The following is a 22846-nucleotide window of genomic DNA, read 5'->3' on the forward strand; positions in this document are numbered from 1 at the left end:
GAGGGTGAGAGAATTCACCAGAGCCAGAGCGGGGAACAGAACAGGCAGACTGATGAAATACACTGCTGAGGGGAGTAGCAGGCATGGCAGGAGAGATCTGTTGTGCCATGTGGGACCCTCACCAGTGGCCGGAGATGGAACTGGTGCTGCAGAGGCTGCAGGCAGCTTCGCAGCCCAGCACTCAACCACTGCGCCACCAGGGGCGGTCCTGACCAATTTATTTAAATGGTTATGTAGAAAATAAATTTTAATTAGGCTGTTTTTATAAATGTAGAAAATGTTTTGTCAGGATAGTTCAAATTTTATGACATCAAATTACTTATAATAGACAAATAGAAATTAGTTCTAAAATTATAATGAAGACAAAATATATGTTAGGTTACATACATATGACTGTGTCAATACAATTCAAACTGAATATATTAAATAGGTGATACTCTATCAGTCTGCCTTTTTTTTTTCTTCTTTCAAATCAATAAAGAAGAAAAAGCAAGCAGGAAAATTTATAAAAATTATTTTTTATTTCACTGACATTGCTGGTAGTCTCAGGAATAGGTTGTACCATTTGAACCTGCTTTCTCATTTGCATAAAACTAACTTCCACATAACTCAGTGGATTAAAAAGAAAAATTAGAATCAGTCCAAATGTACATGTTTTCTACTTACAAACGTAAAATTAATACTCAATGTATATATGTGTTCACTTAAATTTTATCTGAGAACTGGTTCTAGCAGTTTGTTAAAAAAAAATTCCTACCATTTCTTTTAACAACAGTATCAATTTTGTATTTGTGTGCACAGTTCAGCACTTTTTTACTAATATAATCACAGTTATTGAAATGTGGTTTTCTTAAAGATGGATTTCATTCCCTTCACCTGTCAAGCAAATGCCTGAAACAACAACAAAAATGGTCAAAAATCATTTATGCATTCTAAAGTGATATCAAGGAACGCATGACTTAAAAAAATTCATTAATGAAATTACTAACAAAAATATATGAAAAATATAATGAAGCTTTCAAACTATTACCTAAAGAAGTTAAAAGAAATCTTAACATTTTATTAGTACCTTCCTCAAAATTCAAAAATATTTTATAAAAAAGTTTTTAGTGGATGTACTGGAGTCTTAAAAAAAAAAAAAAGCAAACAATAACCCTAAGAAGTTATCTATAGGCACCACTACTGTAATTAAGGATAAGAGAAATACATGGTTTATATTAATCTTTGAGGTTTAAGTGAAGGAAACACACCTTACCTCACAATTTTCAAAACATCTTAAAACATGGTTTCAGGGTGTTTTTACTAAAGATTAAAATAAAGACTTGAGAGTGTTATGCCACTTACCCCTAAAATTTTAGGTTAACATGTTGTAACCTTATAACTCACTCACACACAAATTCAGATGTTAGTGCCAAGATATTTATTTACTAAAGATTAAAATAAAGACTTAAGAGTGTTATACCCCTTAACCCTAAAATTTTAGGTTAACATGTTGTAACCTTATGACTCACCACAAATTCAGATATTAGTGCCAAGATATTATACTTCAACTAAATAATGCTATTCTTTTAATTCTGTCATATTTTACGTCCTTAAAATTGACAGAAATATGATTGCGTTTACTCATAACAAACCTCTGCTGTCCTTAAATGGCTGTTTCCAAAAAGTATTATTAAAGTATTATTTTTAATATCATCATGTTTTCTAGAAAGATTTCATGTAAGAAACCATAAAGATGGCTACAATTAACACTTACCTCAGTCTTTTTACTAATGTGATCTGCAAATGAAAAAGAGAGACTTCACTGAAAGACATTAACATATAAAAAGATTTTGATCTGTATAAAATATTTAAACAAAATAATTGAATTTCAAAATTATAACAGATTTACAGAACTCATTTGGGGATTGTCTAATAATCATAAATTTACCTTACTAGGACTAAGATGGTAAACTTCAACATGTAATTACTAATTTGCTCAGATCAGAAACTAGATTTTAAATAACTGTATTTACTGTAAATACCATTCATATCAAGGGATATGATTAAATTTTAGACATTTGAATTCCATGTAATTTAGGTTTTTGGTTTCACATTAAGTTTTTGGGGGAAACAAATACATCCAAAATCAAATCACAGAGTACTATAACTGCAAAAACCATGCAATCACTGGTGTGAAGAACAAAAAGTAAAATAATTGTCCTTTAAAACTATCAGCTATTTTATTTTAAATATTTACTTTACCATGATTTGATAACACCATGAAAAAAATCCTAAAAATTAATATATATTTAGACTTAATACAAAAAAGAAGGTATCACAAATACATCTAGGTTAAACAAACCATTGAATTAGTAACATTATTTATGGGAGGATTTACAGAATGAGGGAAAGGAAGACAAAAAGGAAATCAACACAGAAATAAAGTGGAAACTAAAATACAAATAGAGAACAAGGGTTTAAACTGGAAATGATAAGGATACCTAATATTTAACAAAGCTTCTTGTGTACAGAGGAATATTTCCATTCTCAAACACTAAAAATAATTTAATAGAATACATTAATTACAATTGAGAGGTTTTTTAATTTGGTAAGATAATTTGTCTAGCTATTTTAAAGTTGTTCATAATATTCTCTTAACTCTTTTTTTAAGGATTTATTTTTATTTATTTATGCATAAAAGAACTGGGATATAGGCCACAGGTGTGGGGAGTGAGAGGATTCACCATAGACAGAGTAGGTAGCAGAACAGGCAGATCTACTGAAATACACTAGTGAGGGGAGCCGCAGGCGAGACAGGAGAGGTCTGCTGTGCCATGTGGGCTAACTCCCTGGCTGCAGTAGCTGGCAATAATTTGATAGTGATGAGATTTTAACCCCTGCACCACCAGGAAGAATCTTAAAGTTAAACCGAATTCCATGTAATTTAGGTTTTTGGTTTCACATTAAGTTTTTTGGGGGGGAAACAAATATATCTAAAATCAAATCACAGAATACTGTAACGATAACCATACAACCACTGCCTTTGTAGAATAAAAAGTAAAATAATTGTCCTTTAAAGCTTTCATAAACATATTCACATTATTCACTGATCAGAACAGAGTCCATTAAACATGGTCAAAGTCAAGATCACAAGTGTCAGATCAAACTACTATATCTTGGTAGGTTACTGTCATTCTTTTAGCACATTCTCCTTAGCATACAAGTTGATGCCAGAACCCAAGGAAGAATCACAACAGTGTTAGTGATGTCTTGTGATGGTTGTGCATCACAAGGCAGTATTTTATTGATGTCTTTCTCAGTTCACCAAGTAAATTTGCATAATACTTAATAAATCAAATATACGGAAAATAAATTAAGGCATTATAAAAAGCACTCTTTCATGTTTCTAGCTAGTTTTAATGAAATATATTTCTTATGTAAAATTTATTTACTAAAGTTAGAAAAATTTATTAAAGTAAGTAAAATTTATTTACTAAAGTTAGAAATTTAGCTGTTCTTCTACATCCCCCAAACAAAGCAACTTAATCAGAAAGGCAGACTATAGGAAAAACTCTCCTGGTTTTTAAAAGGCAGGCAATATAATCCTCTAAATTTATTTCTAACTTTACAGATAGGCTTTTCTCTAAAATATTTAGGTTGTGAGGAGGGACATTAGTATGGTATTCTTAATCTTCACAGAACAAATGGCCAGCATAGTAAGTCTAAATTCATATGAATCAAACAGGCTGCTTAATGTACAAAAAGCTGTTAATTTGGTCAGCAACTACTCTAAGTGGTATAAGCACATGCTGCTCAATAAAACTTTGTTATGATAGCAATGTTCTACATGTGTGCTGTCTAATATAGAAGCCACTATGCAAATGCAGCCACCAAGCACTTGAGATGTAGCTAAAGCAAGTAAGAGTTTTTGGTTTTAGTTCATTTTTTAAAAACATGTTTTAAGAATTTGTCTTTAGTTTAGATAAATATGTAATTTGGGGAGCACAATTTTATACCCCAACATGTGCACATGATTCACTCATCTATCAAAGCTTCAAGTGCCAATACACTAGCTTATGTATCCTAACCTCCCCATTCTTCTCCCTCCTCCCCTTTGGCTAAGAGTTATTTTTGTTGTGTTTTCCCAAGGTTTTTTTCCCTTTAGTATTTATATTCCACAATTGATAATTGTCTTTCAAATTCTAGCTTATTTCACTTAGCATAATCATGTCTAGACCCATCTATTTTGTCCCAAAAGATACTATTTCATCTTTTCAAATAGCTGAATAGTATTCCATTTAGTATATAAACCGCTATTTTGTTATCCAGTCATCAGTTGATGGTCATTTAGGTTGACTCCATGATTTGGCTATTATGAGTAATGCTGCTATGAACATAGGGGTAAATAAATCTTTCCATATTAGTGTTCTCATATTCTTTGGGTAAATACCTAGAAAAGGCATTACAGAATCATATGGGATTTCCTTTTTTAGTTCTTTGAGGAATCTTAATACCATCTTTCATATAGACTTCACCAACAGTGAATGAGTGTGCCTTTTTCTCCACATCCTTGCCAATAGAAATTTCTAGTCTTTTTGAGAGAGATCACTCTTACAGGGATGAGATGATACCTCATTGTGCTTTTAATTTGCATTTCTCTTGTGATGTTGAACATTTTTTCATATGTCTGTAGGTCATTGTGTCTGAAGAATTTATCTTTTCCTAATTTTTTGATTGGGTTTGCCTTTTTGTTAATGTCTGTGTTCTTTACATATTTTGAAAATTAACCCCGTGTTGGACACATAATGTACAAATACTATCTCAGTCCACAGGTTGCCCTTTTGTTTTTGTAGTAGTGTCTTTCATGGTACAAAAGGTTTTCAGGGGCCTCCCTAGTGGCGCAAGTAGTTAAGCACCGCACCATGATACAATTTGCAGCCTCTGCAGCATGAGTTCGATCCCTGGCCAGCCAGGGAGCAACCCACATGGCGCAGCAGACCTCTCCTGACTCACCCGCTGCTTCCCTCAGCAGTGTTCTTCGGTCAGTCTGCCTGTTCTGTTCCCCACTGTGTCTCTGGTGAATGCTCTCACGCCCTGCATCTCTGGCCTGTGCCCCAGCTCTTGTATGCATAAATAAATAAATTAAAAAAAAAGTTTTCAGTTAATGTTGTCCCATTTGTTTATTTTTGCTTTCGTTTCCCTTGCCTTCAGTTTGTGTCCCCAAATATATCTGTAGCTAATATCTAGGAGAATATCACCAATGTTTTTTTATATGTATTTTGTAGTTTGGGGCCATATATTCAGACTTTAATCTATTTTGAATTGCTTTTTGTGTATCAGGTTAAGTAATTATTGAATTTCATTCTTTTGCAGGTGGATGTCCAGATTTCCCAGCACCATTTGTCATGGAGACAACTTTCTCCATTGTATGGCCATAGCTCTTTTGTCAAAAGTTAACTGTCCATATTTATGTGGGTTTATTCCTAGGTTCTGTATTCTATCCCTTTGTTCTGTATTTTTTTTGTTTTAGTACTGTATTGTTTTGATTGCTGTGTGCTATAGTTTGATGTCAGGGAGTGTGACAGCTCTATTTCTCTTTTCTTTCAGGACTGCTTTAGCTAGTCAAGGACTTTTGTGGATCCAAACAAATTTTATATTTGTATTGCATTTTCTTGAAAAAAATATCATTGGGATTTTGATAGCTATTGCATTGAATCTATAAACTGCTTTAGGTAATATGGCCATTATAATAGCATGTATTGTTCCAACCTATGTACAAGGAATATCTTTCCATTTCTTTATGTCTTATTTCTTTTGACAATGTCTTATAGTTTTTAATGTCTGGGTCCTTTACCTCTTTTAAGTTTATTTCCAGGTACTTCTTCCTTTTCAGTGCAACTATAAATGGGAGCATGTTTTAAATATCTTTCCTTTGATTGTTTATAAAATCCAAGATTTTTTGTGTATCCATTTTATTTCATTCATTTATTATTTCTAGTAGTTTTGGGATGTCTTTCTAGGTATGTCCTCTGCCAACTAGTGATAACTGTATATCTTCTTTTCCAATTTGGATTCCTTTTCTTTTTTCCTTGCCTAATTACTCTAGCTAGGACTTCAAATACCATGTTTTAACAATGCTAGTCAAGTGGACATTCTTATCTTGTTTCTGATCTTAGAGGAAATGTTTTTAATTTTTCACCACTGAGTATGATGGTAGCTATGAGTTTGTTGTATCTGGCTGTTACTATGTTGAGACATGCTCCTTTTATTCCCATCTTACTGGGAAGTTTTTTTTTTTTTTAAACCTTAAATGGGTTTTGGATTTGTCAAATGTTTTCTCACCATCTACTGAAGTGATCATGAAAATTTTATTCTTATTTTTGTTGCTGTGATTTATTTGCAATATGTAAATGAACCTGGCATAGCTGGATTCAATTTGCCAAGACTTCATTAATGATTTTTACATTTATATTCATATAAATGCTGATCTATAGTTTTCTTTTACTGTGCTGTCCTTATTCAGTTTTGGGATCAAGGTAATGTTGGCCTCATAAAGTTTCCTGCTTCCATTTTTTAGAATACTTTGAGAAGGATAGGTTTTAGATATTCTTTGAATGTTTAGAATTCACTAGTGAAGCCATCTTGTCCTGGGCTTTTGCTGTTAAGAGACTTGAGGACTCTTGGTATCTGTGCTTGAGATTGGTCTATTCACACTATTTCATCCTTGTTCAGGCTTGGAAGGTTGCATAATTCTAAAAATTTGCCCATTTCTTCTGGGTTGTTCAATTTGTTTGCATATAGATGTTCATAGTAATCTCTTCTCCTTTGTATTATTTCTAGAGTACTGTTGTGATTTCCATCCTGATCCTCATTATTTCTTTTTGCATATATGTGTGTGTGTGTGTGTGTGTGTGTGTGTGTGTGTGAGATTTGTTGTTCTACTTCCTTCAGATGTAAAATTAATTTAGTTGGTATTACTCTTGTTTAGTTATGTGGGTTATGTGCTTGTTCTTTTTTTTTAAGATTTATTTATGCATACAAGAACTGGGGTACAGGCCAGAGGTGTGGGAGGCGAGTGGATTCACCAGAGACAGAGTGGGGAACAGAACCGGCAGACCAACTGAAATACACTGATGACGGGAGCAGCGGGCATGTCAGGAGAGGTCTGCTGCACCATGTGGGTATCTCCATGGCCAGGGATTGAACTCATGCAGCAGTGGCTGCAAATAGCTTCATAGGTTGCATCTTAACTCCTTGCACCACCAGGGAGGCCCTATGTGCTTGTTCTTATAACACTTCCGCTGCATTTCATAGGGTCTGGTAGCTCATGTTTTCATTTTCATTTTTTTAAAATTCTCCTTTGACTCAATATTTATTCAAAATCATTTTGTTTAGTCTCCACATGTTTGGATGTTTGGTGGCTTGTTTTTTGTTTTTTTTTTAAGTTTCTTCTTGGGGTTGATTTCTAGCTTTATCCCATTCTGATCAAAGAAGATGCTTGATAAAATTTTGATTTTCAGATATTTTTGAGGCTTGTTTAATGTCCTAGTATATGATCTATCCTTGATGATGTTTTGTGTGCACTTCAGAAGAATATATATTCATTTTTGGGGGGATGGAAATCTGTTTATATATATTAAATCTATGCAATCCTTTACTTCATTTAAGACCATTATTTCCTTATTTGCTTTCTACTGATGTAAGTGGTATGCTGAGATCTCCTACTATTGTGTTGCTGTCAATGTGCTGTTTTAATAGCTAGTTAATATTGATATATTAATATTTGGGTGCGCTTGTGTTTTGTACATAAATACTGTTTACAGTTATAAATTTTGATAGATTGCCACCTTGATCATTATGTAGTGTCTGGCTTAGCCACTAATTACCTTTTCTAGCTGAATGATATGAGAACAGCAATTCTTGCTTTTTTTTCTGTATGGCTGGCTTGAAATAACTTGCTGCAGCCTTTCACTTTACATCTGTGTGTACCTTTAGATCTAATATGAGACTCTAGTTTGCACAATACAGATGGATTAGGTTTTCTATCCAACCTGTCATTCTGTGTCTCTTAATTAGTGAGTTGACCATTCACACTATAAGGTGGTTATTGATATCAATATATTAATATATTGTATGAGGTTTATTTATAGCCATTCTTTTTGGTTTTTTTGTTGTTGTTGTTTTACCATTCTGTTTCTTTTTCCATATGTTTCTATCTGCCTTTTTATTTGGATGGCTTTCCCTGGTGGCTCTACTTCTTCATTTCCTCTTTTAAGTGTCTCTGCTCCAGGTATTTGTTTTATGGTTACCATGAGGGTTATCTTAAACTTCCTATTATCTAGAATAGTCTTTTTTTTGTGCTGGTATTGCCTTGCAGTTATTTAACTATACATACTCTGTTCTTTTCTTCTTCCCCTTTAATGTGTTGTTGTCCCAAATTGTTCTTGCTTGTTTCAGACACTGTAATTCTATTTATCACCTCACTCACGGTCTCACGTTTGTTTTTTCCTTTCATATAAAAGGACACCTTGCAGCATTTCTTATAGGGCAGGTTTGGTAGTAGTAACTTTCCATTAGCTATTCTTTTTGTCTGGGAAAGCCTTCATTTCTCCATCATATTTGAGTAATTTTGTGGGACAGTATTCTTGGCTGACAATTTTTACTTTTCAGAATTGTGAATATGATTCCATTCAATTCTAACTAGTTGAAACTGAAAAATCTGATGAGAGCCTGATCAAAGCATCTTTGTAAGTCACATGCTTTTTCCCTCTAGTAGCCTTTAATATTTTGTGTTTATGGTGACTTTTGATAATATAATAATGATGTGCTTTGGTGTGGGTCATTTCGCATTTAGAAATTTAGATGTTCTGCTTCCTGGTCTTCTATGATTCGTTCTTTCCGTCAGTCTGGAAAGTCTGCGGCTATTATTTCTTTGTTTTGTTTGCTTTTTTACTGAAGTACCATTGCTCTATACCCTTGCTAGTGTTTTGAAAGTATAGGATGTCCCTCTCAGGGGCAGTCACTACAGCACCCACTTTCTTTGTGAAGAAAGCAGCACTCTGCTTTCTTCACCCTCAGGATACCATCATGTTTCCTCTCCCAAGTATGCCTGATATTTTATAGTTTCTTCGTATTTCCTAAACCATTCTCTGTCCTCTTCCACTTCAGCTCTTTGAATGTTTTATCTTCCATTTCTGAAATTCTACTTGCATCATGATTAAGTCTACCTACTAGGCCTTCCATGGCTGTTTTAAATTCTTTCATTATAGTAATCATAACCATTATTTCTGCTTGGGTATTTCTTTAATAGTTTCGATCTTTTCTGATGAAGCTTCTTGTTTCTGAGGACCTTCTGCAATGCCCTGACTCTGCTTCTCTGTGTTTGAGTCTCAAACTTTGTTGAGCTTATTAATGACTGTTCTTTGAACTCTCTGCTGCCCTGGAATTTCGAGTCATAAAGCTTGGATTCAGCGCCATTATCTTGTTCCATGTCGCGTTCTCTGGGTTGCTTCTTTTTTCATATGGGTGTTGCCCTTTTCATTTTTACCCCCAATAGGTGATGTTGTGGCTTTACTTTTAGGATCCTCATTTTTTATCAAGTGATAGGAGGGAGGCATGTGGGGAAGTAGGAGCCCAGATGCCTGGAATAAATGTTCACAGTCTCACTGGGCTAGGTCCACTAGGGCTAAGAGGCCTATGCTGCTTTTTCTCTCTCCACCATCAGACCACGCTCAATTCCATGCCCTGAGCCTTCTCCCATGTCCCTATCTCACTATCAGAGGACTCTGCAGTTCACAGCAGAATGCTCTGGCACTGATCACATTATAAGCAAACCAATGCTCTTTGTGACAGATCAAGGCGTTGTCTGTCCCAGAGCTCAGTGAGAAAGCACACTCAACTGTAGTTTCCTTGTGTCAGTCTGGGCAAACCAGAGCCTATGCCTCCCCAAGTTTGTCCACCCACCAAAAATGGAAACGTGCAAAGTTCCCCTTACCTCTTCTTGTTCCAAGCCTTAGTGAGTAACAAAGCACACACCTCAGGGAGAAAGACGCATGAATTCATCCACGGATGCTGGCAATTAGCTGGTGAACTATGTGTATGTGATGGTTGTTTTTTAAGTTATAACTGATGAAGAAGCTTGCCAGCACAGCCATTTTGCTATGTCTTGGCTCTGTCCCTCTTTTTAGTTCACTTTATCTATAATTAAGATGTCACACACGAATAATGGCTAGCCTATTATACAGCATGGATTTAGGGTTTTCACCATTTCCCACATTATTCAAAAATAATGTGCCTTGTGGAGTTAGAAAAAGAAGATGAGAGGCCCCAAATGGAGGCACTTGTGCTAATTTCACCAAGACTTAATACCAAATCTAAGAGCTGCTTAACCCCCCAGCTGAGGGCAGCCTTCCCCAGGATGCAGTCCTAACTAACTGATGAGGGAATTTTTTGATCACCACCAATGAAGTAATCTTTTCCATTCCCCAACAAATATGAGGTAATCTGTGACATGACACTTATCCATTCTTCAAAGGCAGGCTACGGAAGCCTGAAGAAAAAAAAAAAAAAGCTCTCCTCACCTTGCCCTTTTCTACCTATAGAAACCTTTCCTTTTGAATAGCTTTTCAGAGGATATTTCTACTTGCTAGATAGTATGTTATTATCCAATTCATGAATTACTTAATAAAGCCAATCAGACATTAAAATCAACTTAGTTAGATTTCTGTTACTTAATAGTGATATATCTAAAAAGTTTGGTGAATGATATAATTTCCTTCTGCTTTTTCTGTTCAATAAAAATATACAAATGATATTATAAAGAATTTTCTGGTAAGTCCCATTCTAAAAATTTGTATTTTAATTTTCTAAGATGTAGTTATAAACTTGAAAAGGCTGACCAAGTATGAAGATAATATTCCTGGTCTAGTGTAAGCCAAATAACTTCATGTATAAGGACAATATGGTTCAAGTTGACTCAAAAGCTACAAAAGTCATTTTTTATTTTTAGAAAAGAAACAAATCCAGAAGTACAAAAAGATAAATTCTGACTGAAGTTTAATTGCCTTAAAGTTATTTTAACCTCTATAGGCTTGCTTATTCCAAATAAGTCTACATTTTTTAGATTCCAAAGTAATACATTAACAAAACAATTATACTCTTAAAAAAATTAGAAAGGTACTTATAACTTAAATATGCAAAGAACTGGACTAGTTTTTCTAGCATAATAAATTTTGTACATTATTACCTTCCGATTGAAAATCTTTTAGAGATACCGTAAGAGGTCTGTCTTTTCCCTGATGGTTCTTTCTTTTATCTTTTTTATTCATAACCTTTGACTGAGTTGAAGCATTTTCAATATGTTCATACTCCTAAAAAAAATTTACAAAATTAATTAAAGTTGGTATGCATTAGTAAAATCAACTCACCAATGTCTTAAAGTTTTATTTTTTAAAAGATAAAAGGCAAATAAAATTCTAAACTTAGGCCAGTCAAATTGTATAAAAGGATACCTTCTTATTTACACACTCAATCTATTGCCTCTTAAATATTAAAATAAAAATAAAAAGCTGTATCTTGGTTATAAATCCTTTTTGCCACCTTCTTCATTTCAAGACCAAATCTAATATAAAGATCTACATTCAGTTTTTTTCTTATTCCCCTGAAATCTGGCTTACATTGTTCTCTTACCTAAAATTAAAGTTAAACTCCTTTTAAATGCCAAATCCAAAGACATTAATTTTTCAAGTATTTTTTGGATATCTCAATATATTCCTGACTACTCTTAAATCGCCTTCACTGGTTTCTTTTTCCCAACTCTCTTCTTAAATATATAACTACTATTAACCATCATTCCATTCATAACCTATTCTTATACTTTATACCCATAGTTCTTCAGACTCAAAGGTTAAAGTCTTATATATACACTGAGGATTTCTGTACATGCAGAACTGGAATGTTCAATAAACATCTTCAAACAAATTGTGTTCACTCTTGCCATCCCTACTTGAGTAGGGATAAGTACCCTGTTAAATATTACTACCATCATCTACACAGCCATCTAGGCTAGAAAACTCAAGAGTCATCCTTGCCCACTTTCCTATACACATTATATCCAAATTACTCACTACATCTTGTTATGTTCAACCCCTAAAGATCTCTAAAATCTATTTTCTCCTCTTCATACTCTATTCTTTTGACATTATAACATCCTCTAATATTAGCCTCTCAATACATCTTCTATACTGCTACAGCATGAGTTTCTAAAATGAAAACTTGAAATCAATCTAAAAGTTAAAATATTCAATAGCTATCTGCCAAAATGTATAAAACCCAATCTCCTTAGCCTCATATACCCAATCTGATACATGAGGATCTTCATAGTCTATTCTTCTGGTAATATCTCCAGCAAATTTAGGTCCCTAAATTACGTTTTCAAACATACTACACTTTCTCACATGTATATATATACCTTATATACTTGCCACTCCTTCCCTGAGAATGCCACCTTGCCTCCTGCCTACTCTGTGAATTTCTACATCTAGGAAAACTCCTATTTAAGAATCCTCTCCTAAACCCACATTCGTATCAAAAGCACAGAAAATCATTCTATCTTTCTAAATTCCTATGCACTGAGAACATACATCTCTCAATATTATACTCTATGTGCATGACTCCCTCCACTAAACTCAAGGGATGGGAGCTTAGCACATTTTGAATTTTCAAAAAAATATTTGGTGCATGAGTAATAGAACAGAAAATGCCAACCTGAACTCTAGATACTATAAAAATCCTTCTGCTAAAATAACTTAATATAATTTTGACTTAAGACACAATGACTACATCAATATGATGACATCAAGCCAATCACTGTGTATGAAAGGAGTTCCTCCATTTTCTAAGAGTCATTATAAAACCTATAAAAGCCTGATAAAACCAATGCTTTTGGGTATTAAGACTACTGTTCCTATGGAGGGAGGGAGGTGGGCGGGGAATAAAAAAAAAAAAAGACTACTATTCCAAGAACACTGACTAAAGTATATTTTATCAAAACCATCTACTTCCTTCTCTCTTTTTATCTTCAGAATTGGTAAATTCAACTTGCTGACAACTTTCATCCTTTTCATCCTTTAATCTACTAAATAACTATTAACAGGGGCCTCCCTGGTGGTGCAAGGAGTTAAGACGCAGCACTATGAAGCTATCTGCAGCCAATGCATCATGAGTTCAATGCCCGGCCAGGGAGGTGACCCACATGGTGTAGCAGACCTCTCCTGTCTTGCCAGCTGCTCCTCTCAGCAGTGTATTTTAGTAGACCTGCCTGGTCTGCTCCCCATTCTGTCTCTGGTGAATCCTCTTACCCCCCACATCTCTGGCCTGCATCCTGGCTCTTGTATGCATAAATAAATCTTAAAAAAAAAACAAAACTATCAACAAATAGCAAGGTAGGAGATGTGCATCCCACTCACCATCAGCACCTCTGAGAAGAATAGTGCCCCAGACCAGCTCTATGTCACAGACCCTCAACAACAGACATAACAAAAAATGTTCATCAACACTTATCATCAGGGAAATGTAGATCAAAGCCACACACCTCACACCTGTGAGAATGGCCTATATCCAAAAACCACAAACAACAAGTGCTGGAGAGTGTGGAGAAAAGGGAACACTATTCCACTGTTGGTAGGAATGTAGACTGGTCCAGCCCCAATCGAAAGAAATGGGGAGATTTCTTAAAAGACTAAAAATGGCTTTGCCATATGACCCAGCAATTCCACTCCTAGGTATCTATCCAAGGAGCACAAAATTACTAATTTGAAAGGAAATCTGCACTCCTATGACTATAGCAGCACTATTTACAGCAGCCAAACAATCTAAACAGATGAGTGGATCAAGATGTGGTATATATATACACACACAGTGAAATACTACTAGTGATCAAAAAAGATAAACGCATGCCATTGACAGAAACATGGGTTATACTAGAAGGGATTATTCTAAGCAAAGTGAGCCAGAAGAAGAAAGATAAACAACATGGTTTCACTTATATGTAGAATCTAGAGAAAAGAAACAAAGGATCAGACAAACTGTAAGGCTGGCCCTTGAAAGTAGACTGTAGATCTGAGACACTCAGGAGGAGAGGTGAAGGAGGAGGGAGAGGGGGAGAGCAAAGAACAGGTGTAAAAGGAGGAGGGAGGAAAAAATCAGTGGGAGGTAACAGAGGACTGTGACACGTTGGTGGTTGGGAAAACTGTGGTGACCACACTTTAAGGAAGAAATTCTATATTCCGAAAAAACAAACAAGGATGTTTAAAAACAAAAACAAGTAAATAAATAGCAAAGTAGTTTGCTGTAAAAAAAATTTTTTAATTTTACTTAGCATACTTTTTGTATTATTTTTATTGGGGTAACACTGGTTTATAATACTATAATTCAGAGACGTAGATTCACACCTCTTCATATGTGTTACCACACACCACCACCATGACACCCATAATCCTCCACCACAGTCCGTTGGTTCCCATTGCATTCTGCTCCCATACACCCCATCTAGTAGCCTCAATTCTATAGTCAGACTTCTGACTATAGGGTTTGTTTTTATTTGGTTTTGTCTATCCCTTCGTTCCTCTACATTCCACATGAATGAAACCATAAAGGGTATTTGTCTTTCTACTTCTAATTGATTTTGCTTTCTTCTCTCCTTCACTTTGAATGAAAGCGCTACTACACAATGGCACAATTTAAAGACAGTTGAGGATGACCAGAGGCCACTTATGACTAACCACTGAATAATGACAAGTCGAACAACATTTATAGACTAAAAAAAAATCCCAATACATGTAAAGGACTAAAATGTTACATAATATGAACTTAATAAATGCTTATTTTAAATACAGAAACTAGGAGCTAACACTGCTTTTTACATGAATGTTCCTTTGGTTCTAAGCTATAGAATACGTAGCAGTACACAGCCAATATCACAGCTTAGTAACAAATGCTGAGTTCACAAGGCAAAAATATCAAAAATGGCCCCCTGTTTACTTTAATTATAGACACTCCAGCAGAGGTTCTTAATTGGTGCCCCTGTATGCAGAAATCTACTTATTTTCTATGTTCATGTAAAAGAAATCATTTGTTGTTAATTGCATTTCCTCTCTTCATCTTGGGTAAGTAAAGGAATTCCTAAACTAAACATTCCAAATCACAAAATTTAGCACACATCTCTCAAAACTTGATGAGAAATCTTATTATAAAAACTTTCTGCTAGTATTTTGTTTCAGTGAGGAATTTTGAAGATAAACTTTATTTTTTTTTCATTTTTTTCCAGCAAGTTTTATTTTTATTTTTTTTTAAACCTTTTTTTTTTTTTTTTTAATAGAGGCATGTTATTTATTTATTTATTTGTTTGTTTGCTTTTTGTTTATACATGCACTGGGTACAGTCAGAAGCATGGGAGGGTGAGAGAATTCACCAGAGCCAGAGCGGGGAACAGAACAGGCAGAAGGACCGAAGTACACTGCTGAGGGGAGCAGCGGGCGGCAGGAGAGGTCTGCGCGCCATGTGGGACCCTCCTCTGGTGGCCGGGGAGCAGCCGGGGATCAAACCGGCGCTGCAGAGGCTGTGGGCAGCTTCTCAACCCTGCGCTCAACCACTGCGCCACCGGGGAGGCCCTTATTTTTATTTTTTAACATGTTAAATACATGTTAAAATAAGTTAACATGTTAAATTATTAATTTTTTAAATATTATTTTTTAAATTTTTTACATCATTGTTCATTTTTAAACAATATTTGCTTCCTCCTACCCCCTCAGGTGTAGTCCCCATATAGTTTTCTTTACCAATGCACCTGTGCACCATCACCACAGTCCCCTGTACTCCTCCCTCCCTCTCTCTGATCCCTCTCCCTCCTCCTCCCCTGCAGTATGTCTCTGATTTATAATTGTCCGGGTTTGCTTTGTTGTGTTTTGTACTGTTATTACTTTTTTACACTGATGTTTGAAGACAAACTTTAAAGGAGATTCAGGAAGGTCAATCCTAACCTATGACCAACTAAACATCTAAAATATCTAAATCAATAAATGAGCAAATACCTTCTTGTGTTCTTCATATTCTAATTTACTTAGCAACAATGCCTTCTCAAGATCTGCTTCGAACATTTCGGATGTAAGCTGAAAAGAAAGTTTCACAAGAAACAGATTATACCATATCAACAAAATAGCCACAACAGAAAAAGAAAACAAATACATTAGAAACAACCTGGGTTCCCCAAAGTTATTTATCTATGCCAAAGCAGGGAACTCTATTTTATTAAATATACCAAAGCAAAAACATATAATTTTGAGATTATTATATCTCTGTTTACTGTAAGTCATCTTATATCACATGATCTTTTTGCCTTTATAAAACAATCTTAAAAAGAAATTGACAGTGTAATATGTCAATACCCTGTTTAGGACACAGAAAACTGTAAGAGATTATTACTCAAAAATACAGTAATACTGAAGCATTACAAAACATGTCGTTCCCATATTATAGACTAACTCACTGGTACAGATCCTTTAAATAAGGTGACAAAATGTCTGGTATAGACCTGATGTTACACAATAGTTACAGTGCATTCTTCTACTCCTATCCTTTCATTCTTTTCATATGGCTACCCTACATTTAAAGTCATCTAATAATATTGTAAAATGATTCTTTGTGAAATGTACCTCTTGGTTCCTCTTTCTCACCACTTAATTTCACCTTAACTTCTTAAAATCTAGCTTCTACCACCCTTCAACCAAATTACTCTCCAAGAACTGTGATTGCCAAACATAACTTCTACAATAGATGGATGGAACTTTTGGTTGTTCATCATTTGGTAAGAGATGTCTTCAGCTGAACAGGTTAGTGATAATATTTTAAGAGTAAACATCTTATCTGTGTACATGTATCAATCTAAACATATTGTGATGAGGGCCTCCCCAGTGGCACAGCAGTTGAGCGCTGGGTTGCGAAGCTGCCCGCAGCCTCTGCAGCACCCGTTTGATCCCCGGCTGCTCCCCGGCCACCAGGGAGGGTCCCACATGGCGCGCAGACCTCTCCTGCGGCCCGCTGCTCCCCTCAGCAGTGTACCTCGGTCCTTCTGCCTGCTCTGCTCCCTGCTCTGGCTCTGGAGAATTCTCTCGCCCTCCCGCGCTTCTGACTGTACCCAGTGCTTGCATAAATAAATAAAAATATAAAAATAAATCTTTAAAAAAAATAAATAAACATATTGTGATGAGGAAAGCGTAAGTTTATCATCATTCACATTGTAAATTCATTTCCTGGCTTTTTTTTTTCCTGCTCAGAATCCCTTTCTGTATTTCTTTGAATAATTGCACTTCATTCCAATATCCTATGATCCTAGCAGGGTAGGCCATCACACATTCCTGTCTACCACCCACTACAATACCAAAACAAACATCCAAGAACAGGATGGGGACAAGGGTTTCAACATTTTGTTTGTGAGTCTGATTGTTGTCATTAACTTCATGGCTGGCACAGTAAGTCCTTGCCAATAGATTTAAGTTGGAATTTAAATCATTTTTGCCTCCTTGTATTTCTTTTTCTTTTTTTTTTTTAAAGATTTATTTATTTATTATTTATTTATTTATACAAGCACTGGGTATAGTCAGAAGCGCAGGAGGGTGAGAGAATTCACCAGAGTCAGAGCAGGGAGCAGAGCAGGCAGAAGGACCGAAGTACACTGCTGAGGGGAGCAGCGGGCGGCAGGAGAGGTCTGCGCGCCATGTGGGACCCTCCTCAGATGGCCGGGGAGCAGCCGGGGATCGAACTGGCGCTGCAGAGGCTGCGGGCAGCTTCGCAACCCATTGCTCAACCGCTGCGCCACGGGGGAGGCCCAATTGCTGTACTCTTATCTAGATCTGCCTTTTAATTGCAGGCGCACATCTCAGAAAAATATATAGAAAGGTAATAGTGGTATTCTTTCCCTTGCATACTGAGAATGCATTTCTTTAGCATTCTCTCAACTGACATTTTTGCTAGATATAGAATTCTTGGGCCTAACATTTCAATCCTGGCAGTAGTCATTCTGATTTTTCAACTTTAGTAGGCAACCTGTTTTCTCCCATGACTATCTGTGGTATTATTTCCTTGCTTCTCATTCTTAAAATTAAAAAAAAAAAAATTGAAGATTTTTTAAAAGGTTTCAACTAAAGGATTCAGTTTTTTCAAGCTCTATTTTAGCTTAAGAAAATTTTTGTCATTATCTCTACTGACTTCCTCTGTTCTGCTTCTTAGAGGGACGCTAATTATGTCTATATTTTAATCTAACATGTGAAATGCATTTGTAAAATTTACCTAAATAAAAATTTCCTACACAAAATTTGCTCAGTATTCTTCAGTGCAGAGAGTTCTTTAGTTCTTCTACTGCTTTCAATTTTGCTATGAATTTACTTCCCAAATTTATTTCACACTGCTCCCTTTCAATTTCTGTTTCTTTTTCATTTCAGTTAGCTACTTTTTCATCTCAGTCTACTATCTCACTTACTATATAATATATAATATACAATATTATTATACAGCATCTAACATTACTGTCACTATCCCCTTGACTTTTACAAAGGATCAATCGCTCAGTTTTTATTAAAGAAAAAAAGAGGTGATCTCTAAAACTAACTTCTATTCCAAGTAGAGAAATGTTTTCAAAGTATGCTCTCACTTTGGACACTAAGTACAATGTTTTTTTCCTTGTATGTCAGGAACTATTCAGTTGACATGAGATCAATATGTAAGAATAAATTGGTGGAGTGAATGCTTTACTATTTATTTACTCTTGGATATTATGCTGAAGTTTAGTGGCTATAAATAAATTTACATTATCAGTTTGGTGTTTTAGGAATAGGAACTTTGTCTTAGCATATTTTCTTTTTTGTTTGAAATAAGCAGTCACTTGGCAAGATTTCCATATCCAGAATTTATTTGTCTGAGTTCTTAATATCTAGAATTTCTCATACGTTTCCCAACTGTGTCTGTAAGAATACCCACCATACCGTAATGCTTTCTGACTGGTATAATCAATGCCTGGTTGCTATTTTACAATCTATTGTTCCACATAGCAAGATATCAATAGATCCCAAGTGGTACAATGTCCATCTGTCCAAGGCTAGTCCTTATTTCTTCTTCACTCACCAATGTAATTATCCCAGGATGCACTCTACTTCTCATGATTTTCTTATTTTCCTACAAGTGAGACTTCTAAGTAAGGTACCAAGTTTTCCTAAGTGAACCATCAGTACTATATCCAGTAGAAATTCCTCAAAGTTCCTGAGTCTTGGTTGATTAAGTTATTATAATAGGGCCAGGGGCTACTACTTTTCATTATTACCTGATTATTTTAGCAGCCATCAGTGGGGCAGGAGTAAAGTCAATCAAATTATCTGTGCTCAAGTTCCCATACTGCACAGAATTTATTTGGGCACAAATCTGAGAAGTTTTTCTCCATTAATTTTCCACTGGGGACACTGGAAAAATTCTCTCTGGTAAATTCTATTGCTGTCCAAACAAGTAGACCATTACAATATTTATACTTGCAAACCAGAAAACTGTCATAAAGAATGTTATAGAAGAAAAAAAATTCATATAAAATCCCCTAGACTAATACAAGGTGACTTATCCAGTATGCCAATGCTTGAAAATATTTTTATACAGCATTTTTTTTTTAATTTTTTTTTAATAGAGGCATGCTTTATTTATTTGTTTGTTTGTTTATTTGTTTGTTTGTTTTGTTTATACATGCACTGGGTACAGTCAGAAGCATGGGAGGGTGAGAGAATTCACCAGAGCCAGAGCGGGGAGCAGAGCAGGCAGAAGGACCGAAGTACACTGCTGAGGGGAGCAGCGGGCGGCAGGAGAGGTCTGCGCGCCATGTGGGACCCTCCTCTGGTGGCCGGGGAGCAGCCAGGGGATCGAGCCGGCGCCGCAGACACTGCGGGCAGCTTCGCAACCCAGCGCTCAACCGCTGCGCCACCGGGGAGGCCCCGATATACAGCATTTTTTACAAGCTCATAATGAGCTTGAGGCACTACAAATGCTAAAGAAAATGTAATAATCAAATCATTTAAGAGCACAGTACAGTGTAGTTAATTCTTTTAAAACCAGTAACCCAAGCATAACAAGTACAGTCGCTCTATAATCCCAAGATCATCAAGAATGTACTATTCCCAATAAATCAAACAACAATTTCACAGATAAGCAAAACTATTCATTCCCTATACCTACAGCATCTCTATAGTATACATTCCATGCTTAATATGTTATTTTCCTGGATCCCACACATAAAAAAATGACTGGTTTTAATAAATTATGTTTGATTTGGTTTTTAATACTTTTAAAATAAAGGCACAGGTGACCAAATATCAATAGGTTAAAGAAGCAAAAACCATCATAAACTAATTTTAAGCAAAACTATCACTGTGTACTTTTAATGAGACTTTTAATCCAAAAAATAAATATTAAGAGACTTTTAATCCTACAATGTAATTTTTTCACTTGAAATTTAAATCTGTTGTTGTTCTATCTTCCCTCTCTCCCCCTCATTTGTTGAAAAAAAAAAAAAAGCAAATGAAGTGAAAACTCACAAATAACTTAGAATTGCCAAAACTAACAAAAATAACAGACGTATCAATGGGCTCTTTTAGCAGATACTAAAAAGAGAATAAGTTAATTAATTCAATATAAAACTCCTCAGAATTGTGGTTCTGAGTGAGTCAATGAATTCAAATGCACTGTCATCTTAAAAATACTGAGAGTCATAGAAACACAATTTCATTTACTTAGTTGTACCTGCTCATCTCTTTGCCTCCACTCTTGCCAATTTTCTTCTCGTGAATCCTTCTGTACTGGATTTGACAATGAAAGTTCGTGTTGCGTGTTGCAAATTGCATGGGAGGACTTCTGGGGTATTTTCTTAAAAGCAAGATTCCTAAGCTATAAAACAAAAAATAAATTCAATTCAATTTAGAAATCCTGTGACACTAATGATTTTCATAAACTAAGAAATCAAGACTATTTTAATACTTCTAAGTACTATGCCAAATATTCATTGTGCTAACTCACAGTCATCAGTTGCTTTTTGTAATAATTTTGCCAGTATTTGAACTAATGGTAGATTTATAGATGAATGATTTGTAAGTGAAAATGAGTTACACTCTATTATACTACCATTTTAATGATTGTTTTACTAAAGAAGTTTACAGGAGTAGAAAATAGGATAACAAGTGTGCTTTTAAAACAGGATAACAAATGCACAAATCCAAAGAGATTAAGGTTTAATTGCTTACAAATTTAAAAGTTTATATAGTAAACAGAAGCTAATTTAAGTAACTACTTTGTTAATTCTAAAAAATATACAACTTAGGCCTTAAAGCAACAAAATAAAGTAAAACAGCACTGGACAAGGCACTTCCAAACAGTAAGAATAATCTGAGACACAGCAGTTGAAAGGAGAGAGAAAAATATTGAAAGACTGTTATGGATTAAATTATATTATCCCCAATGAACACACTATAACTCTAACCCTCAGTGTCTGTCAATATGATCTTATTTGGAAAAAGGGGCTTTGTATATGTAATCAAGTTAAGATGAGGTCATACTATGTTAGGGTGGGTTTTAATCTAATATAACTGGTATGCTTCTAAGAGGTGAAGACAAAGATACACAGAGAGAATGCCATGTAATACAGACAAAAACCAGAATGATGTAGGCACAAGCAAAGAAATGCCAAAGATTGATGGTCACTACCAGTAGCTAGGAAAAGGTCAGGAAGGATTCTATTCTGTCTCAGAGAGAGCACTGCTCTTGACACCTTGGTTTGTACTTCCAGCGTTTAGAATTATGAAAGAAAACATTCTATTGTTTTAAGCCACTTAGTTTGTGGTACTACGTTACAGCAGGTCTATGTTAGCGGCTTTAAATAAGGATCAACAATTTTAACTGCTAATAAATTGTCCTAAAAAAGGGAGTGACAAGATACAAATGCCATGTTAAACAGCTGGTTTTTGTTAGCTGAAAGGACATAGAAAAAAGATGCTGTGGAGATGTAGCATAGCAGGTAGATTACTGCTTTATTTAATAGAAAGTAAAGACTGATACAACTGTAGCCGTGGACATGACAAAGGGAGGATCCTCAGGCTCATTCTCATTAACATGTTTTCTTATTCTCTAACATAAACTCCACTATTACTTTATTTTCACTTCCCTCACATCATCAATTCCAAAAAGAAAATGAAATGGTAGGCAATCAAAAGTTCTGAAAGACTGAACTTCTGAAAGGTTATATGGTGGGGAAAAAAGTCTTTCAAAGTTACTCTCCATTTGACAGCATTTTTTTCTTTTTAATCTTTTTTTTAAGGTAACATTAGTTTACACAGATGGATCCCACCTCTTCAGATGTATGTTATGTCACCACACCCACAAACAAAGCGCTAATAGTCCTCTACCATAGTACAGTGTGCCCAGTCCCACTTTTACACTCCACTCCCATCTTTACTCTCCATTTCCCACTGGTAGCCTCAGTGTGATAGATTTCTAGTGCTTGTTTTCGTCAGTTCTGTTTTTCTATATTCCACATGTAAGTGAAACCATCCAGTAACTGTCTTTTCCTTTTTGATTTATTTTGCTTAGCATCACGCCCTCCAGTTCCACCCACTCTGTTGGAAATGGTAAGAGTTCATCAATTTGATTGTTGAGTAGTATTCCATTGTGTATGGAACACATCACCTTAATCTATTCATCTCTACCTGGGCACTTAGGTTGTGTCCATAAGTTGGTTGTTGTAAATAATGTTGCAATAAGCATAGGAGTGTGTGTTATTTCCCTTCAA

General features: G+C 35.3%; 1 protein-coding gene across 2 annotated transcripts in view; it reads right to left on the reverse strand.

Moving 5' to 3' along the window:
* The window catches only part of GKAP1 (G kinase anchoring protein 1), a 62880-nt gene that overhangs the window by 17147 nt on the left and 22887 nt on the right, over positions 1-22846 (reverse strand). For both annotated transcript variants that reach the window (XM_054689537.1, XM_037494910.1), the window contains exons 4-7: positions 20809-20952; positions 16071-16148; positions 11228-11351; positions 1757-1779 (exon numbers count right to left, since the gene is read on the reverse strand). In XM_054689537.1, coding sequence (XP_054545512.1) covers positions 1757-1779; positions 11228-11351; positions 16071-16148; positions 20809-20952 — 369 coding nt within the window. The remainder of the gene's footprint in view (positions 1-1756; positions 1780-11227; positions 11352-16070; positions 16149-20808; positions 20953-22846) is intronic.

The sequence above is a fragment of the Talpa occidentalis genome, unplaced genomic scaffold, assembly GCF_014898055.3.
Source record: "Talpa occidentalis isolate TD23 unplaced genomic scaffold, MPIMG_talOcc4v2.1 talOcc4.7, whole genome shotgun sequence".
In the NCBI taxonomy this organism is placed as follows: Eukaryota; Metazoa; Chordata; class Mammalia; order Eulipotyphla; family Talpidae; genus Talpa; species Talpa occidentalis.